This window comes from Pagrus pagrus (genome assembly GCF_965226575.1).
Source record: "Pagrus pagrus genome assembly, chromosome: 4".
Lineage (NCBI taxonomy): Eukaryota > Metazoa > Chordata > Actinopteri > Spariformes > Sparidae > Pagrus > Pagrus pagrus.
Genome location: NC_140188.1, coordinates 13,488,022 through 13,512,742, shown reverse-complemented (window position 1 = coordinate 13,512,742; position 24,721 = coordinate 13,488,022). Strand labels below are relative to the sequence as shown.

Below are 24,721 nucleotides of genomic sequence, written 5' to 3'. Positions count from 1 at the left end.
TTTGCTGTAAAATCTGCTTTATTGGCAGCTGAATGAGCCAACAACCTGCGGCCTGTTGTCCTCTGGGGCAGGTCTTTGTGCATCATCGCGAGTTTGAGGGGACTTGGAATGAGACGTCTGCTGAGGTGGGACAGATGTTCAGCCAATTGGAGGCTTTGGCAGTCGTAACCATAGCTACCAGATGTTCTTATCGTACCAGCCTTGCAGTACACCTCTCATTCTTTCACAGCCAGAGAGAGAAAGGAGCTGGGGCTGACTCTGTTTAGCCAAGAGGTAGTATTTCATGTCTCTCCCTCTCTCTCTCTCTGAAGGCTGAAGGCACTGAAGCATTTCCTGCCACTTTTAATGGACTTCTATTCAACTTTCCAGTCCTGATCCACTTTTATAGCTCTGCGTTTTTCGCCTCTGAAGCCCTCATTCACTTTACAGAAGTCATATCTGTCCTCTTTACACTGTCAGCCACGCAGCACAATGTTGGCCATTACATGTCCCCCCTGAGACATGACTGGTATTTGAATATGAATGTTGTTCGGATGCTTTAGTTTGGAGTGTTTCCTTGAGCTCGTGTAGATATGTGTGTTTTTGTATATATGTGTGTGTCGGCACCACCGCAGTCGCCCCTCCCCAACCCCTCCGCCCCTTTGCCCATCTGTGCTCCGAATGTTTGTTGTGGTTGTGGGTGAGATTTAAGGGCAGCTAGAGAGAAATAGTTTTGGGATGCGGGGGTAAAATCTGTGTGTTTGGGCGCAAAGGGGTGTTTTCAAGGCCACACAAACACTTCCAATCTGGCTCCGGGCTCAGACTGCACAGGAAGGACGTGATTAAGTCATAATACTCTACAGTTGTTTTTCTAAAAATAAGTGAAACAGATCCACACATTGATCTTCAGTGTAGTTAAAACCACACAGAACAAGGGAGGCCACCGCACTGCAATCATAAAAGTGACACTTGATTTAAGAAAATATACATGTTTATTGATTTTTAGCTCTTTAGTTAGTTGCAGATGGTGATGTACATGTTTGAACGTTTTAAAAACATCGACGTAAATGCGCTGGTAGTTTGCACACACGGTTCCAACACAATGAGTACAAACACTCTCACCACTGTTAGGAGCTGTTGTGGGGCTTTGACTTGTATCAAGTGACCTTCCTCAGCAGGTGGAGTATAAATGTTCAACTTTACATCATACTTGACACTTCAGTGACCTTTCCTCTCTGTTGCCCTAAAAGCCGAACTCCAAAACCGATGCTAAATGAATACTTGGATTGAAATTGTTTTGCTGTTTCCAAGGTCAAGAATCAACTTTCAGTCTCAACCTTTCAAATGATGATTAAGTGCTTTGTGGTAGGTTGCTCTAAGCCCCGGTCACTTTCCTCTTAAGTACAAATGAGAGGACTTCTATTTATGATGCAGTGACAACACTGTCCCAATAGACACACACACACACACACCCACACTCCCACTCACAGCCTATACTTGGCGTAGCCTTGACACATACAAAGCTGAGGTGTGAGATAATGAAATTAGGACTCCCTGCTCATCCTCTCCTCTGCCCTGTGGACACACTGAGCTCTGCAATGTCATCCCGAGGAGAAACATGCTACACCTCTGCAGTGAACACCCCCGCCTTTAATTAACAATATAATCTTGTTGTTTTAATTTTCCTGGTTAATTAAAGACAAATCATATCCCATCTGTCTGGCATTAAGCACAAAGCGATTTACAGTCCTCGCATGTTATACTTGGAGTGGAACATTTCAAATGTAGTGCGCTCAAAGATGACTTTTATGATTATAATTTAAGACGTGTGAATCGGAAATCAAAACAACAAAGAGAAATATTTTGAAAAGTTCTTCCTCCTCTCATGTATCCACTCTGTCTTTCATTGCTTTGATGGTTTTCTGTCACTTATCTCCCGCTCTGTCTTTAAACTGAGGGGACTCTCTCTCTCTCTCTCTCTCTCCCTTTCTCTCTCTCTCTCACTTTAATGATGTGCTTGAGTGATGCTAATGAATGGCTCTTACCCTCCTCCTCAGTCCCCCCCCTCCTCCTCCGCTTCCCTTTCTCTTCTTCTCTCCATCTGCCTGCTTGATCTGTCAGAGAGACCGCAGAAAGAGATTTTTCTACTTCGGTTATGAAACTCCCTCAGGGTGATTCTAAAGGAAAACTCGGATGACTTTCCTCATTTCTGCCGGCCTGGCGATATGATGGATGGAAGTGTTTAAAAGGCCCGACTATTTCTGTCGGACTGTTCGTCTGAGCGGCTCCCAGTTAGCAGTCAGAGGGGAGGGTTTGGGGAGATGATGCAAAGTGTGGAGGTGGCCTTGTTGAGATAGGAAGGGTTGTGTGTGTGTGTGGGTTTGTGTACTTACTGTATGTGCATACGAGCCTTTGTGCTTGCAAGTGAAGTCTGGTGTGAAGGAGAGCCCAATGTGACGCTCTGCACCGCCATGACTGATTGCACTCTGAGCCAACTCTCCTGAGTTGGGACTGGGAGTCACAATAGTGATTTTCTACACGACAAGGAATATATGTTTTTTTGTTATAAGATTTGAAAATTGTGGTTGACCGAGGTGTTTCCCTGCCCCAACACACCTGATTCAAATGAATGGTCTTTATCAGGCTTCAGCAGAGCTCAATGACAAGCTTATCATTTGAATCAGGTGTGTTGAGGTAGGGAAACATCTGAAACATGCAGGGCAGGGGGCACCAAGGACGATTTCCAACCAGCTGTGCATCTTTACCATATGGGTAGCCTATGCAAATAGCCAATGCTAAACAACTTCCCTCCATGTTGCCTGCAACAGCAAAAGTCCACTGAGTGACGTGTTTTGCGTCATCCAGCAGCCTTTTGATCAAATGTGAATCAAAATTCTCTATCTCAGATTAATAATGAAAATCAATGCTCATAGTGACAAAAGACAGAAAATTCTCACTTTATTCTGCAGCTCTCTCATCAGTGTCATTTTCAACAGCAGCAAAAAGTTATATTCAGTGAAAAAGTTCAACAGCCAGAGGACAGCAACAAACAGCAGACAAAGTTCCCAACGAGCTGGTGAACATTGTGGAGTATCTATCCCTTGGCAATTTTGATGGAGACCAAAATGGAGCTGAATATTGGCCAGTTACAGATCTTGCAATATGGCTCAAAATGAAGCAATAACCTGCCAATAAGTTGGAACATACTGGAGATATGTCTCCTAACTTTCTTACATTACATTACGTGTAATTTGGTTTGGTGACTCTTTATAATGGTTATACAGACATGAAAGACACACTGGAGCACTAGCTGTGATAAAACAGTGTTTTTATGACTGAAACTTTTATTCTTTCTGAAGGAGACAGAGGGGTCACTAAATCTCCCATTAAAAACAGCTCATCCTGCAGCTCTTCCTGCATTCCTGCCTTGTGCACTTATGCCAACCACTAATCTCACCCTCCATTTTGTTCCCTCATGCATTACTCTCCCTGATCCTTGCCATCTTGTCTTCATCCCTCTATCGCACAGTCCTCATCCCCATCCATCCCTCCCTCATCCACCCTCCTTCTCCTTTCATCCTCTAAGCCGGTGCAGATGTTGCAGCCAGGTGTTCGATGTGTCGATCTGGATAGCCAGTAGGTTAGATTGTCAGATAATCAAGACTTAGCCTCCACTTTCAGTTCTGTCAAGGCTGTGTGCTGTTCCCAGGTGAAGACTCACATGCAGTCACGCTGTCTCAAACAGTGATGGAGGAAGTATTCAGATTTTCTGCTTAAGTAAAGTACAGATACCACACTGTAGAAGTACTCTGTTACAAGTAAAAGTCCTGAGTGAAAATGATTCAAAAATGAAGTTCTGTGTGTATAATCATGAAACTTCCCCTGCAATTGTTGTAGTTGATTGTTGTAGTTGATTGAGGTGAAATAAATGTTGATCTATTTTGTGTCGGACTGCAACTACAGCTGCAACAATGAGTCGACTAATCGAACAATGGAACAAAAAAATAAATAATAAAAATCGCCAACAATTTTGATAATAGATTGCTGCTTTCCTGTTTATATCATTTAAAAATGAATATATTTTGGCGTTGGATTTTTCAATCAAATGATCGATCAAATGATAAACCAGTTAATATCAGATTTTCTTGATAGATTAATCTGCTGATTAATTGATGATTGTTTTGTTTGTTAAATAAAAAAATGAAATGGCAATAGATAACAAAACAAATGAATTCTTCCCACTATCTATTTCATATGACAGGTGTGTAGCAGATCAACGAGTACACTCCCACACACCGTCTAACTTGCAAAAATACGTTTATTTTCAAAGTTAGTTAATTGGTTTGCTCGATAAGTCTACTGCCGAAACATTTGTGAAAGTTGGACAGTCTGTCTGCATGAAAAATAATTAAAGGATTATGAAAGTTAACAATTGATTTTCTGTCATTAGGCTGTACTTGTTTTATGTGCAACAATCTGAATTTCTATTTATTGGCTAAAGCTGTCAGATAAATGTAGTGAAGTAAAAAAAAAAAATACTATATTTCCCTCTGAATTGTGGCAAGATATAAGTATAAAGTGACATGAGATTCAAATACTGAAGTAAAGTAGAAGTACCTCAGAAGTTTGAGAAAACGTACCGAGTCACCTTCCACCACTGGCCTCAAAGACTGATTGTTGCCAACACGTGCATGTTCAGTGAAATGCTTTGGAGGAATGTAGCTTGAAAAAGGTTTTGTGAGCCCAGCTCATTGTGAAGGACTGACAGGCAGATAATTAAACTGCTCGGTAATTGGCACAGTATAACCCTGGCAGACAAAAGTCTTTGTGACCTTTGAACTCAGTTTATGACTCCTGTTTCCTGCATGGTAACCGCAGGGTGACGGTATGTCAACTGTGATCTCCTTCAGACAAGAGAAAGGACGTGTCGAAAAGATCCATGGTGACTTTGGACTGAGCGTCACCATGGAGGCAGAGATAATGGAAAACTGAAAGTGTTTGGGTTTCACTGGAGAAGATTGGGTGAGAGTGACAGAGTGAGCTCGCAGAGGAAAGCTTCAATAACACTGACACGATATAACAAGAGAGGAGTGGATGAGTTGTTTTCATGTGTAGAGACGAAGCGGAGGAGGCAGGGTTATCTGAGTCCTTGAAAGTAATTTCCCAGAGCAGAGCGAGATATAGATGGAGAGAGAAACAGAGGGAGGTATAGATAGGAGAGAGAGCTAAATGGGGACACACAGGAGACATATGGTTCATCTATGGGTCTCTGTCATATGACCTCAAACCATTATATTCTGCCAGCCAGGAAATTGCAAACTTTTTCATTCCTGCACTCTGTTTTCTTTATCCACTCCTTTTAATTGCTGCAATCGTGTCCTACAAGTGTATGAAATATGATCTGTATGAATCTGGGATGCTGCAGATCACGTCAGCAGAATATTATCTGACGTTTGTACTTGAAACTTTTGTGAACTCCGTGACCTTGGACCGGCTCATCTTCCCAGTTTGGCTCCGAGCCAGCGGAGGGAGGCATTGTTTGCCTTGAAACAGCAGCAGGGAATGTGTAGAAAAGGTTTGGTTGGCGTTACCCTCGAAATAAAATGGATAGAGGTGAGGATAGTTTCTCTGGCTCAGCTCTAGCCCACAGCGGGGTGTGAGTGTGAGCTTGTGTGGGTTTGACTGGCGGTGCACTTTTTCTTTCTTTATCTTTGTTTATCTGTGATTTATCTGCGTCGGCAAGGCAGAAAGGACAAGCAGGTTACTGCCACTCTAGCCTGCTGTGTGTGTCACTTGCTGAATGCACTGTGAGTTTGTGTGTGTGCACGTTTATAGATGCTCAACTTCCTTCCACAGTCCAAAGACGTGCAGGTTGGTTAACCGGCGACTCAATACCGCAGTTGTTTTTGAAATATCAAAACTTTCCTATTTCTGAATATATAAAAGATGCTATTATCAGCAAATCCTCATATTTGAGAAGGTGAAACTAGAGAATGATCGCCATTTTGGTTTTTAAATCCAACAAACGATTATTCAGTTATGACGCTTATTGTTTATTAGTTTATGTTGCTGGCGGTATCCATGCTACTGCTTGAACCCGCTCAGTTTTAAAGTAAAACACATCAGAATATATTTCGTGTTTTTGTACCAAACTAATGTTAATCTGCAGTCATCTTACATTTCTTGCCTCCCTCTGCTCTCCATTATCAGGCTGCTGCTGACTTCGCCAAGGCCCACCTGCCCGAGGCTCTCCGCCAGCAACTGCTGACATATGAACGAGAGAAAGAGCGAGACAGAGAAAAAGACAAGGAGAAAGAAGAAAAAAAGGAGCGAGGCGGCCTGTCCTACCCTTCCATCCTGGAGCAGCAGATCATGACGCTGGACAGAGAAATGCTGGACAAGCTCTCCGCCACTTACAACGAAGCAGGTCTGTGTTTACAGTTAGTTGATATTCCCCCAATCAGATTTGAAAGTGTGCATGTGGTATTGGTGCTTGTATTTGTGGCCACAAGGACAGAGGTCACATACAGATGGATTTTACCCTTGAGTGTTGCTCATTGCTGGGGACACAATAACAAAGCACCAGTAAGTCCGGCGGAGATGTTTTCAAATGTCTCATATAATGCCGCACGCAAACTGTGACTTCCTACTCTACTTCGGTTTACTTGACTATTGTTGAATAGTGACTGTCAGCAGCCCCAGGCCTTGCTTATTCAGCTGTTTAAATACAAGCTGATCTTCACAAGGCTTGTAGTAATTATCTCTGGAGGGAGGCAGGGAGGGGAGGGGTGACGCAAGAGAGAGAGCGTGATGGATGGAAAGAGGTAGGAGAGGGGTCAGAGGGAAGGATGTATGTGTGGAAGGAGGACATTTTGCTGGTGAGAGCTGTACGGCAGAAGGGGAACGAGGGACAAGCAAAATGAAGGGAGAACAGTAAATGGGAAATGCTGAGGGAAGACAGGAAGGGGACAAAGAGAAAGCGGGACGTTCAAAGGGTGAAGAGAATGAGAACGTGGATACAAAGGGTGATGAAAAAGGCCGATCTGATTCTGAACCAAAACAAACCTTTCAGGGGAGAGGAGGAGGGGGAGAACAAAAAGTCCCGCAGCAGAATCATGTGTGATGTGGAGACATATGGGCTTCATTCATAAACATATTGACTTTGTTCTGTAGACATCAGAGAAGCAGTAACAGTGAGGGAGAGCAGAGTAATGAGTTGCACGTGCTTTTCATCCACCTTTATTAATTTTACATTCATACCATAGGTATAGAAAAATGCATCAAAGGAGGTCAAGATCATACGATAACACTGGTGATTGTGATTGGAAGAAACATTATTGGCTTATTGAACTTGCACAGGAGACAGTTGAAATACAGATTATGAGATGATTACATGGACTAACTGGAGTGACATGCTGCAAATGTGATGTGTATGATGCAAGAAAAAGAAGTCGTCAGTAGAGATGCTCCAATTAATTTTTTTTCTTTCGCGATATGATACCGAGCACTGATCCGACACCAGTGAATTTGAAAAATGTGTGTTCGCGTGTTTATATAAATATAACATACGCCTGTAAGGATGTGATATGATTGCTATCAAGTTTGACACATGAACTGATACATAAAGAGAATTAATTCCATAGAACTTTCTTTTATTATCTAGTTCTAGTTTTCAAACGTTTTGTGCTCAAGGCACACCTGTAATCAAAATGCAAAATAGCCTCTATAACGTGTTATCTAATCATTAATTTGAAGCTTTGTTAAATTGCGTCATAGCAGCAACATGCATTTAAACCAGGCAGGTCCCAACATTTAAAATGAGGTGAACTGAAAACAAAGAGAGAGAGTGTGTGTGTTGTGAAAATAATGTGCGGTTGTAAGAAAATCCCATGGCACACCTGGACTTGCCTCACTTGCCTCATTTGGGAGCCACTGAGTCAAAACTGAAAAAGAACATGAACATCAACAAGTGTAAATCTGCTGACAGGCTTGATTTTCATGGGTATTGGCTTCTTGTGCAGTATAAAATCAATTTAGTTGCATACAGGTGTGTGGGACGCTGCTCGGAGGTAGCAGGGTCCCATTTTGCGGCTAATAAACTTCCAGTTCCAGCATTTTAGACTGTATCTTAGGCCCTGTGGTCAGAAAAGCATACAGATTTTTAACAAATATCCAGATAACGTATGTCTAAAAAGAAAAAAAACTAGGGTGAACAGTAAAATTATTACTCAAACTACTCAGTGTGAACATCCTTCACGGTTTACAGACTGTCCTAGTTTGTGGTTGACTCACCATACCTCAGTTGTGCACACACAGCTTTTCAGTGTAATGAGTTGACACTTCAGGTGTTCACACGCTGCCTTTATTAGAGAGTTCAGAGAAAAAAGCTGACATGAAATGAAGGAAGAGATATATTGATGGCACCGCAAAGGTCACTGGTTGCTACAAAGTGAAGATGTTACGCTTCATGTTCGCCGCCCTAACCCCCTTAGGCCATCAGAGGCCCTGCTTTAAATTGCCCTGTATGTAATTTCAGTCAAAACGATGAAAACAAGAGACGTAGCTGAAGACAATGTGTAGTAGCGTGGGATCATCACAGTTACTGTCTTCATATTTAAACAACCACCATTGCCAAATAAAATCTATCTGACAGGATGAGGTAAACTGAGTCACATTCACATCTGCTGCTTCCCGAAAGCTATGACGACAGGTTAATAACTAAACACGCTGTTGCCTTGAGTAAAACTACAGATTTCTCTCAGTTGAATGTTGTTGGAAACATTTAGTATAATGTATGAACACAACATGTCTGATCATTGTTTCTTGCCCCGGCTGACTTTGTTGCAGCTGTGTCGTTGTGTTCCCAGATCTCAGCAGTTACTTTAGTGAGTTCACTGTCGTCATAGCCAATAGAAATGTAGGGCAACATCGCAAAAAGTAAGACCCCAGTTGTAATCTAATTGTAAGCTGCTACATTCTTGTTTCCCTTGCCTCATGAATTCCTATGTATTACAAGTCTGAACAGTGTGTAACCTCAATGGAAATGTGCACAGACAGCAGCCATGTGACTCGCATGAAAGTTGGTGAAGGGGTCATTGGTATGAAAGGGCCTTTGAGAGGGCCTCACGTCCTCTGGAGAATGATGGGTCATATGATACACTGATCGCTGAAGAGGAGAATTAAAATCTCCGGAGCTGGAGCGCCCAGTCCGCAGGCAACAAACGATTATTTCCAAACAGAAAAGGTTGATACGCTGCACCTTTTGTTACGCTCACCTGCTCTCGACCCCTTCATCCTCTTTCATCCCCATCTCCCCCTCCTTCGCTGCTTCCTCAGCTGCAGATAAAGCATCGGCTTCCTGATCTATGCTGCTCTCAAAACAGCCACCAAGTAAATCTCTCTGCCTGATCCCTCTGCCTACTTCTGTTCTTAAGCTACGTGACCTGTTGCATCTGGGCCCCAAAAGATCTGTCGATATCCTCTTCTTATCCCTCTATGTTTCTATCATCCTTTATTTGGACAGTGCAGCAAGAAGGGCTAAAACTAAGGTTGTAGATAAACTCACAGCCAAGCTCCATTACAATGAAAAACCTCCTGTGGTGTCTATCCAAGCATTAGACATTCAGGGATTGAATTTGTTGCAGCATTTGTCCTAGCTTTATTGTCAGCGTCTCTTGTGGTTTGTGTCTGCTGATCAGGTAATTGTTGTGCATTCTTGTCCCTGTATCTCATTCAACAATCGGACCATTTAGGGTGCACAGCTCCCTGCTCTTTGTCCCCATCAGGACCTAAATTAGGCTGGCATGGAGGGAAGAGATGGGAAAATGGAGAGATACACTCTCAATTCAGCTCCCAGTCCCCAGGACAGCAGCGTATCAGATTTATCCCCCTGTTCGTTCATCCCTCTGTTGTTTAGCAGAGAACAAAAGCGCTTGAAAGAAAGATAAGGGAGATGGGACTTTGATGGAATGGTCAGGAGCTTACAGTGTGTTATGGAAACAGTCTCCTTAATGCGGTGTGGTATTCTGGTAGCTCTAACCTTTATGTAGCCGTGTGACGTGTCTCTGCACTCCCACGCAAGCGCACAAAAGTGTCCAGTACAGTAGTTCCTTGGACAAATAATCAGTAGTCTGACTTGAAAATTGAAGGTTAGGAACAGATAAGATGAGGAGAGTTTGTGGATTTATGTGCAGATTTATTTTGGGGGGAAAACATTTTGTGCGCCACCTTCTTCTTCCAGAACAGAAGAATATCTGTCTAAAAAAGCAGGAATTACACATCCTGGTTAAGGTATTAATTTACCACATCATTAAGCGCTTTATGTTTTATAGACAGGTGACATAAAACAGAGTGCTCAGAGACTGAGACCTCTTTACACAGACCGCTACATTAAAAACACACTCGGCATCTTTTCAATGTCAGTTTGTCAAAAGGCTGAACAGCCAGAACATTTCAGAAATCAATTATGTGCCAAAAGGGAGGAAATGTTTTATTCACTTGACGTTGAGGACATCATGCTGTTATTGAACTTTAAAAAACACACAGTCCTTTTAACAGTAGACATTAAATATAATCCAACCTAGAAGCAAATAAAAAATAAACATTATAATTATTATAATAGTATAACTAGAATGGTACTCAGGGTGCATCAATCTAGCTTAATCCAATATTAAACTTTATAGCCCTGCATCACTCTAAATTTTAAACCTTAAATGTGCCTGATGTTTTTAACCCTTGCATTATTCCCTGAGGAATTAATGAAAATGTCAAAATAAAAGCCCTATCTCGAAATGTAAAATACAGTGAAAAAACCTTCCTGGATCTGTCCCTTTATCCAGATCTGCACCACAAGTTAATGGGGTCTATTCTGGGCCGAGTCCCATCCTTAAACCAAGTTTTGTGGGAATCCATTCAGTAGTTTTTGTGCAATCCTGCTGACAAACCAACAAACAAGTGGACACGGGTGAAAACATAACCTCCATGGTGGAGGTAATGATATGATAAATGAAGATTTAAGATTTAATATTTTCAGACAGAATGAGAGCATCTTAGAGACAAAGAATGTGGCACAATAATCGTTTCAATTTGATTTGACTTGTTTTCATAATCGTTGGAAGCCAAGATCGTAATGGAAAATAACCAGTCACTATAACTATTTACCTCTTCCTTAGTGAAAAATGTTCACCAGGCTTTACAGACAATATAAACATTCTCAAAACACCCGTTTTCTCTTCCCTTTTTTTTTTTTTTTAACTCTTCCAAGCTTTGTATTTGTTTTCTGATTACTTTTAGCTGAATGTTGACATCATTGTTCATGATTGCTTTATGAGTCATTTCTTCTGTTCTGACTCAAACGATGTTGGATTATTGTTTTTCTCTGTGAAGTGTCTGAGTACTTAGAAAAAGCGCTTTACATTCCATTCCCCTTTAACTAAATGTTTGTTCACACCGAGTACGTTCGCAGCAGTTTGTTCAAACTCTGCAGTGTTTCCTCTTTTAGATTCCACTTTGTTTGTCGAGCGGAGTACAACAACATTTGAACCGTGGTGGCACCAAATACTGACACCCACGCTGGACTTACAAGCCCGAGTTATGTACACAAACTGGTCTCGAGCTCCTTTTTTCCTTTTGTTAATGTTATCAAACTCTCTGACGTTAATTCTCAATCACCATAGTGACTCGTTCCACGCTTAGTGAGCCCTTCCTCTGCTCTTTGTGTCAAACTCCAACTGAAAAACGATCTTAGCTTTGGCCTGCAGCTGATTGTGGAGCTAGAAGGGGAGGTGACTCTTCCAGGTAAGATCTGTGGGTCTGTGACTGTTTCTTCAAGCTCATAGCCGGCGTACCCAGCTGTGAAATACATCCCAGATGTGAAGGTGGGCGAACAATACAGGGTCGAAAATGGGTCAAACTGACGGCAATCAATCAATAAAGTGCCTTGCTCAGGTTGATCTTGTATATTGGATCAGGCTCTATTCTTGGTCCTGATTTACGGTAGTTAAGTGTAGGACTTGGAGGAACTGTAGATCTATAGATAGACAACGTGTGTCTGAAGTCAAATTAAAGAAAACTAAAGAAGATATTTAAAATAAATTTAAAATATTTTCCCGTTTTAAATCTTTAAGAATGTGCATTATACACAAAAGTGAACAGGAAACATGTAGCCTAGTGACCTGAACATAATGTTCATCAAACATGTTTGACAGGCTCTGACATCTGAGAAATGACAGTTCTTGTCATATAACAACACAGCAGTGGTTTTTGGCAGCTGAATTTTAAATTTCCAATGCCTGAGACAGTTCTCTGAACTTGACAAGGAGACTTTTTAAAGTAGTTCGTGCTCTCTGCATGACTGCAGGACCATTACATCGTTAAGATGGTGAGTTTTTCTTTGTGATGAATTATCCATTATCTCAAGCAAGTTTGAAGTCTTTGCAAGTTTGATGTTGGATTTAAATAGCTTTGACTGTCTGCATGAAAAACCCAAGATTTTTCTGTTTTAAGTTAAAGTATTAGAGGACTAAAGGCACGAAACTCTTTATTTCTCTGCATCCACTGAAGAGAAAGGAGATTTATTATCTTAAAAGGGAAATCCACCGACTTACAGGTCTTAGGGAATACTACTGAATATCTGAAAATAGTTGTAAAGCCTTCTGTGGCTCCAGAGGAAGTCTGATTATTTGATACAAGAGATGTCACTTACGTCAGCGTGTGTTTGTTCTGAAGACTACGAGTTTGACAAAGAAAAATTCTGGAGATGTGGAGTTGAGAGAAGTGAGCATAGCATCTCATCTCTGTTTGAGGCTAGCAGGTCAGCTAGCTAACCCGTACCACCACAACACACCCTAATATGAGGCTCAATCCAAATGTTCAGACTTTACCACTCTTACAGGCTCTTTTTGTGTTTTATTTTGATTTATTTTCTACAACCTTTGGTCCCCCTGGCATGTTTGTTATCATAATAAAATCAATCCAATTTAAAAACGATCAATCTGTAAGACCAGGGGGTGGACATTTGAATTCAGCCCGAGACTGAGCTGGTCAGGTCGCATCGTGGTTCGTCTAGGCACCAGGTTTGGATAAAAAGAAAATGCAATGAATAAAAAAGCGGATATCTGTTTCTGCTGCTGATTGTAATCCTTATTTTAAACACAATTTAATAGTAGTGCAAAGCTAAACTGGTGGAGTACTTCCTTAAACCGTTTCCTGACCCATGAAGTGGACTTTGTCAGTGTTGCCATAACCCCCATCACATGCTTTGCCAAGATATGACTGAAACATATATCTGCTCTTTTGTTTTGCAAAATAAAAATTGGAAAGGAACAAGAAACAATCAAAGGAAACAATTGGGTGGTTCAAATACAAATAGTACACAGAAAAATCTCACACATGGCCCCATAAAGGCAGAGGCAGCTAGTTCCTTATAGAAAATAATGAATGGGATACAGAACCATGCATCATAGAAAGCAGACACTGTTTAAAGCTTCATTGGGAAATAGTATGCAAATGTAGAGAGTTGCACAGACTTCAAAATGCTTTATGCAGAACAAAATGCTAAAAATAGCATTGCTATAAATGTTAATGGTGAAAGTCCAAGGAGGCCAAGTACAGTAAGACAGGTAGGCAGCCCTGAGAGGAAAAATCTGATATTGTGGGAGGACTAATGGGCAGGTAGTGTTTTTTAGAAAGGCTCTGAAGGAGACAATGAGCCGGGGTGAGCCAGGTGTTGGCAGTCCTGCCCTCACATTTTTCACCTAAATGCCAAGCAGCTTGGAGAAGAGCATAAATCCATGAGATATATTCTGGTGCTGTATGGACACTTGTAGTCTGCAGAGTTATTGAGAGCACAAACACAGAGTCTTAGCGAGCTACGAGAGAGTGAATCAGTGCAATGATATAAATTGGGAGTCGGGGACTAACCGGGGCTGAGATGTTAATCTTATTGGAGTGTTGAAGGTGTGCCTGGCCGAGCTCAGCCAATAATTAGCGTGAGGACAGGGTGCACGCAGGCCGCGTTGCCATTTTAATAGGGAATGCTGAACGTGTGCGTGGCATGGCTGGGCTAATTGGAGAAGGGTGTGCTAGCAAGGCACCTCAGTCCATTATCTGTATCGCCATGGGAACCAGATATGGATAATTAGCTGGACAGCATGGCACAGTGCAGCGGCAGCTATAGGCACTAGCAGCGGGATTATAGATGCATACAATGATGAAACTAATAGAAATGGATTTTTCACAAACTGCATGAAAGATTTAGTAAGTCGTTTACAATTAGGTGGCATCAATATTCACTTCATTCATCTTTAGCCTCGCTTCCAGCTGCTGCTCTTTCTCATATTTATTTCCTTGCCCAATTTTCACTTTTTCTCACCCAAAGCTTTGAATGGGAATAATAAAATCATTGTCCCGCTGAGAAGTAATCTCCTTTCTCTTTCTTTCCTCGTGTCTCTGCCTTCTCAAAGCTCTCCAGCCCTCCTCAACTTCATTTCATCTGAATCCACTGCTGCGTGTTTACGCGCTCTAGTATCCTGGTTATGTTTTGCACATGTGAAGTCAAGTCAAAGCGTTTCTTTGTCGTATGCACCACAATGTGGTCTTCCGCTCAAATACAGTTTTACAATGAATGTAGACCTCATCCTGGTACAGAAACCTGGACCAAGCCTTATCCCTGGACATGCTACCTGGAGTACTCTGACAGAAAACACCAGGATACTGAGGCATGTAAACGCCTCATCCTGGTTTATGAACATACAGAACAACGGTTGAGATAGTGAGAGATCGAACAGGCAGACAATCAGAAACCTGGATACCTAATGTTCATACATAAATTGGCTCAGGAGAGTTATAAAGGATACGATGTGCTTGAATTGGACTTTGTAACAGGTGTAGGAACCCGGATATTGTTACGATCATGTTTACAGGGATTCATATCCAGGTTTTTCATGTTCCATGTGAACGCTGTATCCCGAACATGATGTGCAATGGGATAAGACTTGAAACCGGGGTATTAATGTGCATGTAAACACACTCACCGACTGCATCGGGTAGGACAGAGTAGATGTGAACTGAACGGATGAAGCCTTTATGGAGTGACAAATGTATTTAATTCAGTCCACATCACACCAGGATGTGGAACTTTAAAGTTAAGTCTCAAAAGTTAGTAGGTCATCCACTTTCTTGCAATGGCATTTAAACCAGCTTTGTTTTAGCCTTTACCTCCTGAGAACGTCTCCACTGTATGTCCCATTTTCCCGTCTCCCTCCATGTATCCTCCAACTCTCTCTCTCTCTGTCTCTGCTCGGGTGGACCAGGCCAGTAGGACCCCCTGCTTCCTCTCTTTTTTACCTCTCCACTGTTCCCCTCATTCTCTCTTCAGTTTTGCCTTTTCTCTGTTTGAGCAGATGGCCAAAAAGGCAGATCTGCGCTTTCTCTACAGGACTTTGGATCTCACACAATAGGCCTCAGATTCAGAGTCCAGACTCTGTTCTGCCTGGCTGGGAAGCTAAACAAAGAGAGGAAGGAGGGAGAAGAAATGAAAGCGTTTTGGAGAGTGGTACAAGGAAGAGAAGTTTCTTCAAAGAGTTTGCACATAGCTTCATGTGTTTCACTTTAGTGCAGGGCGGACGTGTGTGTATTGGAAGTGTAGTGTGTTGTGCATCTTGAAAAAAAAAAAGTTTTCTCGTCTTGTCTTACATTACTGGAGTTTTTAATTAAGGTTGTTATCATTTAGGGTTGGGTGATACGACGGTGTGAACTGTGAGTTTGTCAGCCGTCACAGACTGTTTCATGGCAGTATTGGATTGTTATAGCCTCGCTGGCACAAAGGCTTTATGGATGCCATTTTGTCAGTCTGTCTGTTGGTCCACCGCTTTGGTCTGGACTGAAATATATCAACAATTATCCGATGGATTGTACTTGAGTTTTCTACAGATTTATGTCCCCCTGAGGATAAATCTGTATGACTTTTCCTCTAGCGCCACCACGAGTTGACATGCAACGTTTTTAATGAAAAGCCTCAAAGACTATTGGATGGGTTGCTACCACAGGATGAACTCTAATAACTTTGTTCATCCTGTGACTTTTCATCTAGTGCCATCATCCCATTAAGGTATTATTGTCCACTCCTTTGGCTTATAACCAAATACCTGTAAAACTGTAGCCTGGCATCACCAGACTAATTTTCCAAATGCGTGATAATCTGATTATAAAGCGGCGTTAATGACGGGCTGAGAACAGAATGCCTCTGGAAGAGCTGTAGCCGAATCAGAGCAACAAAATGTGAGTTATAGCGCTGAGTGACACATGCAAGTCGGGCGGTTCTTGGTCCATTTTCAAGTAGAAAACAAACGGCAGCCTGGTCACAAACAGCTAAACAGAATACTAACATATAATTGATCAGCACTGCCTAATATGAGTTTGATCAGACTTTCAGGAGCCTGGACTAGATGGAAAATGTTAAAATATCATACCAGAGGCTTCAAATTATTGTATTTTGGGAGAAGTTTTCATATGGGAGTCATAACCACAAGAAAAAAGAGGCATAAGTGTGTGATTTTACATGACATGTGTTAAAAATGATTAACTGGTGCATTCAAAACAACTTGACTTGACACAGCATACCTTAGTGAGACAGTTCGAGCTCCACCTCCAAGTCTCTTCGAATACAGGCTCATTTATGCTCCCTTTACATCCGTTTCAGACGATATACCCGCCACTGCCCACATATTTCCACGTGTCCTTTATTTTATCATGGATGTTAAGCAATGCAGCCACGAGAGGTCGTCTTTCAGAGTCAAATCCTTCTCGCAGGCACCTCCCCTTCTTCCTTCATCACCGTCCAACTCACACTAATTCCCATCCAGTCTCCTCCCAGCTCTTCTGTAGTAACAGTTTGTCTCTGTGCCCGGGCGAAATAACATCATACAGATGTTTAAAAATTCTCACCAACTCACACAACCTCTCCTCTTAAAGTTCTGCTATTTTTAAAAACGTCTTTGTGTTGAGCGGCGGGAGAGCGAATGACACCCATACCTAAATCACGATTAACGGTTGTGATTGGCTGGTTGAGGGCCAGGTAAGGTAGAACTCACCTGGAACATGTGTCTAAACACGAGGGGGCCTGGACACAACCACCAGAGCAGATAAAACATGAGCTTGGCAGATTCATCTGGTTCCCAGACTAGCAAAACTGAAGACATAGCTTCAGGTGTACTCTGTGTTTAGAGCTAAGCAGCAAATGTAAGCATGCTAACACACTAAACTAAGATGGTGAACATGGTAAACATGATACCTGGTGAATATCAGCATGTTAGGATTGTCATATGAGCTGTTAGCGTGCTAACATTAGCATTTACTTCAACGAAGGCCAGTCTTACTCTTGCTGTATGATTTGTCAGGTATTTGATGTGCTGGATTATCCTGGTTATATTTGTTTCTCGGTTTATTCCCAGATAATTAACAACATCACACTTCTTTCTCCCCCACCTTCTCCTGCTCCTTCTCGTCTTCCTCTGGCCCCCCGCTGCTCTCCTCTCTCCTCCATCTGTTTCAGGCACTACATGTCTGGTGGCCCTGCTGTCTGATAAGGAGCTGACGGTGGCCAACGTCGGGGACTCGCGCGGAGTCCTTTGCGATAAAGACGGCAACGCCATCCCTCTATCGCACGACCACAAACCTTACCAGCTGAAAGAACGCAAGAGGATCAAGAAGGCTGGTGAGCGAACAGCTGCAGTCCAGACCGGCACACTTTTCTCAGCCGATTATGTGCTGCAGAACAAGGCTTAAGTTAAAACTTCAGGGAACACCACAACTCAGATTGTTGTCTTGAAAGCATAAAATAAGTCTTCTTATGATCAAAGCTGAGCATCGTTATCCTTTCTTTCACATCTTCTGTCTCTGAGCTCAGGCTGACATCAAACCCTGCTGGCTGATAGCACAGTCTGCTTCTAAAGCAGCATGTTATCAAATGCAGCCAGACAGTGCACAGTGTTTAAGGTGTATTTGTAGACATAATTCTCCCTCCTACCGTATCTGCATACTCTCTGTGCTGAGCAGAGTTTGATGGCTGGTTGCCAGATGATGGTGTGGTCACCATCAGGACGGCCCAGCATCTCCATCTAATGGTCTAATTGGGTAATGGAAGAAAACTCATAGATTTAGTTTGCATTATGTTGCTGTTAACCTATTCATGTAACATGCTCGCAATTATGACATTGCAGATGCTGAGATTCCCGACTGTTTATAGTGACCTTCAGTGAGAGTTGCTACCTAATGTTTTAATCATAAACCCTGATATACCGCTAGAATACGAAGAAAAACTGCTTATACGATAGTGCTCTCTCACGGGGGAAGCATTATTTTTTTTACGGCAGTGTTTGTCTCTCGGTGACACATTCTTGTAAACAGACACTCAAGAACAATTAATGATAGAAACTCCATACCTGCTCCACAGGCTCCAGAGGGTAGTGCTGATGGTCTGATTAGATTTTGGAGCTCCTTGCTGTATAAATTTACATATTAATGAGGGAAACCAGATTTGCTTTAAATGTTTGTAACTCTTAAATGCTAATTTAAGTGTCAATGCACTGAACAAAGACAAGGAAGACAAAAAAAAAACTCACCAGACACACTTGATAAAAGTTGTCGCAGCCACAGACTGCAACAACCAGTCAATACAAAAGTAAAATCACAAACACTTGAGACGACTTTACCATTAATAATTTAAATAATAACGCCCCAAATTAGATCAACAGTAATTCATAAGAGCCGCAGAATACAGTGAATACAATATTAAATATAAAGTATAAGACAAACTCCTTAATGTTTCTTCAGTGATAATGAATTCTGTAACTTCTAGATTAATTTAATTGTCATTATGCAACACAAAATTGTATAATATCATTTCTGTTGTAATTCTCTGAGCTACACACACACAAAGAAAACAAACTATAAAGTCCAATGAATAAATGAATATTAATCGAGGAACAAAAATAAGCTATTCAAGTCGTGGGTGTTGAGGACGACTGAAGGAGGCTCAGCCTGAGGAAAGAAGCTGCGGATGCGTCTGTATCTTTTGGCAGACGGCGGCAGCACGTTTGTTTTTTTGGATTATGAGGATTATTTCCTGTTAGTATATGAGACTTACTGTAGAGCCGAACTTGAAAATCTGATATGGATTTTTTTGTTGTTGTTGTTGATATAGATACTTATTTTTGCATTACCTGACTAGTATTGTTTTCTGTATCTTAAAGGTAGACAGGCAGTTCTGTAGAAAGAAGGTTGTTTGTCTCAGAGACTACTGACGCTTTTGGTTCGAATACCAACACAAAGCAAAAGGAAAGAGACTCCTGAATCGCTTTAAGAAGTAGTGTTTGTGAGAAATTATAGATTGTTTGAAAGCATTTATTAATGGTATAATTGTCTCAGGTGTTTATAATCATAATTATTTGTAGTTCCAGTGATTGCAGTCTGTGGCTTAAGTACAAAAACAATGTTGTTATTGCATTTTCAATCAGCTTCAACACTGCTCACGGTGAACAGAGAGTTAGAAAATAAATACACACTGTTGTTTACGTGAAGACATATAAATGCCGTCTAATGATAATGTGAGGGCAGGAATGTTTGCTAATTAATGCATTTATTAGCTTAACTACTGCCCTCAGCAGAAGTTAGGCAGCAAGTGCTTAAGAGAGACATTAGGTCACGTCTAATTTATTGTCATTTATACAAAACACTTTCCCAACAATCATGTCAAGCCTAAAGAGGCAGTAGTATCTGAAGTATCTTCTACTGAGGACACAGAGGCCAAGTCCTCTCTGCTTTTTTCTGGGAATTTGGGGATTGTAGCTAACTTAAGTGCAGTTTATAGATAGTTACACATAATGGGATTTTTTATAGCCTGAACTCTTCACCTCAGCGTTTTTTAAAATGCTGGTCCAGAACTCGCTCACAGGGAGCTAGGAAGGCAGCCTGACCTAGTATGGAAGTCTTCATCTTATCCAGTCATTTCCAGTACAATTCCCTGCCTGCAAATCTGTCGGAGCCACAGAGGACACGCAGCTGTATTCGCAGGATGTGACATGAATTGAGTCGTGTCCAACATAAACAATTCGTTCCATGAGCATGAACGGTGAACACTGAGTGGAAACACGTTGGTGGCACCGATCCATATTATTGTTTGCACTTTGACGTCTCTTGGTTGATGAAAAATGAATAGAAGTTGTGCCAGCTGGTTCAGAGGAACAAAAAATCTTCTTTTATCTCAGTTTGATGGCGGTAACGAGGAAAACATCTGTCTCTCTACTTTTCCCTTCACCTTTGTCTTGCTCTGTCTTTACGTTTCACTTCCCACTACTTATCCAAACATTTCCCCTCTGTCTTCCTCCTCAGGCGGGTTCATCAGCTTCAATGGCTCGTGGCGTGTCCAGGGCATCTTGGCCATGTCCCGTTCTCTGGGCGATTACCCCCTGAAGAACCTCAACGTGGTCGTCTCCGATCCCGACATCATGTCGTTTGACCTGGACAAGCTGCAGCCGGAGTTCATGATCCTGGCATCGGATGGGCTGTGGGATACCTTCAGCAACGAGGAGGCGGTTCGCTTCATCCGAGAGCGACTGGACGAGCCACATTTCGGCGCCAAGAGCATCGTCCTCCAGTCCTTCTATCGTGGTTGCCCTGACAACATCACCGTCATGGTGGTCAAGTTTAAAGGCAAGGCCAGCGAGCAGTAGACGGCCCGTTTGCCACGCACAGTATCGATATTATGTTTGAATATAAGTAAGAATAAAATAGGCTTAAGATGGAAGATTTAAAAACAGAGCCTGCAACTTTTTGAGCGAGAACTATTTCTATCACAGATATTTACAGAAGTTAACCCCTTCAGTGCATCAAACCCCACAGCCCATCACTCCTCCCTCTACTGTTACTGCTGACAAAGTGACACATGTAAGAAAATTCTTTCATTTAGGCTTTGCCATATCGTTCAGACACCGTAATACGAGCTGGGGCACCGTTATGCAAATAAACAGATTTAGCTCTGTGCAGCTGTGAGTCTGCGCACACTTGTATGTTTGTGTGTGTGTGTGTGTGTGTGTGAGTGATAGAAGTCTTTGTGTGATAAACTTCCTCACAAGTGTCACATTAACGTCCAATCCATTGTCTAGCCAATAAAGAGAAATATTAAGTATACAAGATAGCATGGAGTTCCACTTCTGCATTATTTCAAGCGTGTTGTGTTTCACTCGATGTCTGTGTGACCACTAAATTTCTATTTTTCATTTTACAAACTGTTTCCACATCGTTTAGCTGTATTGACGTCTACAGAGTGAAAGGCTGTCGTTCAACATGTTTTCCTGGATCAGATTCATGGCACTGGTGCAAATCATTAAGATGAATTTATTCCCTTTATACATGATCAACACAAATTATAATATACATATGCTTGTCCAAATATCACTATTCATATTGTACAGAGAGAGAATTTACTGCAGTGTCATATCATACTTGCTGAACGTGGGGATTACCGAGTCATCCCATCTCTAAGTATAGCTGTTGAATGTCTAAGTTCACTTAAAATGACTGCTGTTAGTTTTCATGTGCTGACAACATCTCATTTTTGTTTTGATTGTTGATGCATTTTAAGACTTTTTGATGCCGAATCTTGTTTGATCTGTTCTGCTGCGCCGCCAAGCCCCAACGTATCAGCATCCATGTGATAATGTAATAACAGTTAGATAACGCAGCGGGTTATCAAAGTGTAACCAAATCTCACGCGTAAAATGTAATACGGCGTTTTAAAGCAATATCCCCGAAAATGATCTCATTATGACTCTTAACTGTTATTTTTTAAATCATGAGGTTGATCACGTTATCTGATGATGTACAACCCAGTCGCCAGAGTAAATGTTGCAAACCACAGATAAGTGACAACTTTACATTTCTTTATTTTGCAACTTAACGTTTCTTTAGGTTCAGTTTTCAATTCTATTGCCAGATTATGTTCGGACATTGTCTCTACGTCTCGTCACAAATAAAACATTTTGCCACAAATGCAGCTAAATAATGTCCTGATGTCTCCTTAAAAATATCCAGTGGTTTCATGCTGACAAATGTTGAAACTGTCTAGTAGTTTCAAGTGTACAAATGTTGAAGCTATTCAGTGGTCTCATGCTTTCAAATGTTACATTTTTTAGTGGTTTCACGTTATCTGTGGTCTCACGCTAAGAGATGTTAAAAAATATCCAGTGTTTTAAAGCTTACAAAACATCAAAACTGTTCAGTTTTTTCACGCTTTCAAATGTTAAAACTCTACAGTGGTTTCACACTTACAAATGTTGAAATGCTGCATCAAACTGTGGTCTCTTGCTCGCCGCCACCATCACCTCTGTCACCTGACACATAGTCAGCTCATATACATGTAATGCGAGCATGAAATGGCACAAAACTCAAAAATGTTGATATGGTATGTACAAATTTGACGTATTCGTGGTTTGCAAAAATGCACAATGCAAACATTTTATTCTGGCGACTAGGCTGTGATGTAATTACACTGACCACTAATTTAGACTTCATCATAATCTAAATGCTCATATTGAAGAATTTACAACCTCTATCATTTTCTACATTTTGACATGCTCTTCCTTTATCTGGCTTTTCTTACATTATCGTTTACTACAGCCGTCATGAGATGTATAAATATATTGAAATTAACCATCCGCTGTTACAATGTCATCTATTAATGTCACCTTTGCTGAGAGAAAACATCCTGATACAGATCATATATCACATTTCCTTGAACTGTAACTCAAAATGTAACAAGCCTTTTGAATGAAATGTGTTATTGTTGCCTTATTTTTTAACTGTCCATTTCCTGTTATGAAGTCTGCTGCCAAACAACTTGATTTTTTTAATGTAATGCAGTCGATCATACCACGCACACTGCACGGCCTCAGTGTCACGTCTTGTTAACTCACATGTGGAATCATTGAGCGAAGTCTCCGAGAGACGTGACGTTGTAAGATGAATGTACATACTGTCCTCATGTTAGTATCAACCCTCCACTGTTTATACAGCAACGAAAAACGCAGCGCGCCTGTTCCTGGATTGTTTAACTTCAGAGATATATAACAGATAAAACAGTTTGTGCTTTTTCAGTTCACATTCTTCCGTAATAATGTACGTTACAGAATGTTGATGTGGCATTTGTACTTGTTTTTGTTGACTTTAATAAACTGTAAAAAATAAAAAAAAGGAATTCTGAGATTTTAAGATGTAAATCAAAAAGGTAACAATAAAATGATAAATGATCAGATCATTTTCTCTGTGCCTGTTTTCTTTTTTAAAGAAAATCAAATATCAGTACATCAGAGGTCATTTATAATAGTAGGGTTTGCTTTTTATTTTTTGTTCAGTTTAGCTTTAGTTCCACAGAGTGAGTTTGCTAATTTTTTATTGTTTAAAAATGTTTAGTTTAAGTTGAGTTTTCATTAGTTTTGAGTATTAGTGTTTTGATGTGTAGGGTAATGTGCAGGTTATTTGTCAGGTGTTACAAAACAAACACGACTCAGTCTCACTAAACATTTGCACCAACGCCTCCTCATACTCGTGCTGACAAATGTGACCAAACTAAAACACAATTTCTGTATTTTTTATTATCATGTTTAGTTGTGTAGTCACAATATTTTATTTTGTTTTGTTCTGAAGTCTAGTTTGTATTTTTATCCGTTAACTGAAATGTTTTTTTTAGTTTTAGCTTTTAGCTTAGTTTGAGTTAGCTTTAATAACCTTGATACAGATATAGCTTTGAGTCATTAACGTAGACATAAAAAAGGAAGGAGGAAAACTCATATCTAAAGCTTAAACATTTAAACATCATGAGATGTTGTTCTCTACCATGATTTATTTTTCCTGCTTTAAAAGAGAAAATGCAGCGAAAGAGATCCATCATCTGAAATCAACAGTGATCCTCGACTTTAAATCAGTGTTCAGTCTCAGTCCGTCTCCGCCACCTGCTGGGTGATTAGAAGATGGTCCACAGGGGGACTCTGTAGTTGAACAGGGTAATATTTTAACTAATAGATAACACCGTCAAACTGCCCCAATTCCTTACTTACGTTACAATTATTTTTTAAAGTTTTCTGAAAATGTATGTTTAGATATGAATATGAGGCATTTTCTAGTTAAAGCGACATCAGCTTCTAAATCATGTTGATGGTTCAGTGTCTTGTAACAGAGTGAATGGTGTCTCTGTCTCACCCACTCCGCCCCCATCACTAGTTTCTGCACTGTAACTTCAGTGAGAGGGTAGATCACAGCGTTACATACATATTTACTTCAACATACAAGTGTCCAACATATAACATTGTTATGATGTAATGAGTTTTGTTTGTAGTCAGCACCTACATTACATCTGACAAACTGTTACAGACCTGGGATTTGTGTTTACCACAGTGGTGTTGGACTCAGAAACTGTGGGGGGCACCAAATCACACAAAATGACAATTTCTACATAATGTTGCTTTAAATATGCAAAGGAAGCTATCTCGTTAAGTATGTGCTAATTTGCATAGATTCCCAAAACAGAAATCTGAACAAAAATAAACACCTCAGTGTGTATTTTGGATATTTCCTACAGACACCGGTCTGAAAGAAGAACAATTATAATATTAATATCATATATTTATAATCTTAAAAGTGGCCAGTACATGAATTGAACAAAAAAAAAAAAAATTTTTTCATTCGTAGT

The 24,721-nt window shown here is 40.9% G+C and overlaps 1 protein-coding gene across 1 annotated transcript in view; it reads left to right on the top strand.

Moving 5' to 3' along the window:
• Positions 1-23,287, top strand: part of ppm1lb (protein phosphatase, Mg2+/Mn2+ dependent, 1Lb) — a 52,609-nt gene extending 29,322 nt beyond the window's left edge. Inside the window, exons 2-4 of the mRNA XM_084350960.1 lie at positions 6,190-6,406; positions 17,531-17,692; positions 20,368-23,287. Of these exons, the coding sequence (XP_084207086.1) occupies positions 6,190-6,406; positions 17,531-17,692; positions 20,368-20,708 (720 nt within the window). The 3' untranslated portion in view covers positions 20,709-23,287. The remainder of the gene's footprint in view (positions 1-6,189; positions 6,407-17,530; positions 17,693-20,367) is intronic.
• The last annotated feature ends 1,434 nt before the right edge of the window (positions 23,288-24,721 follow it).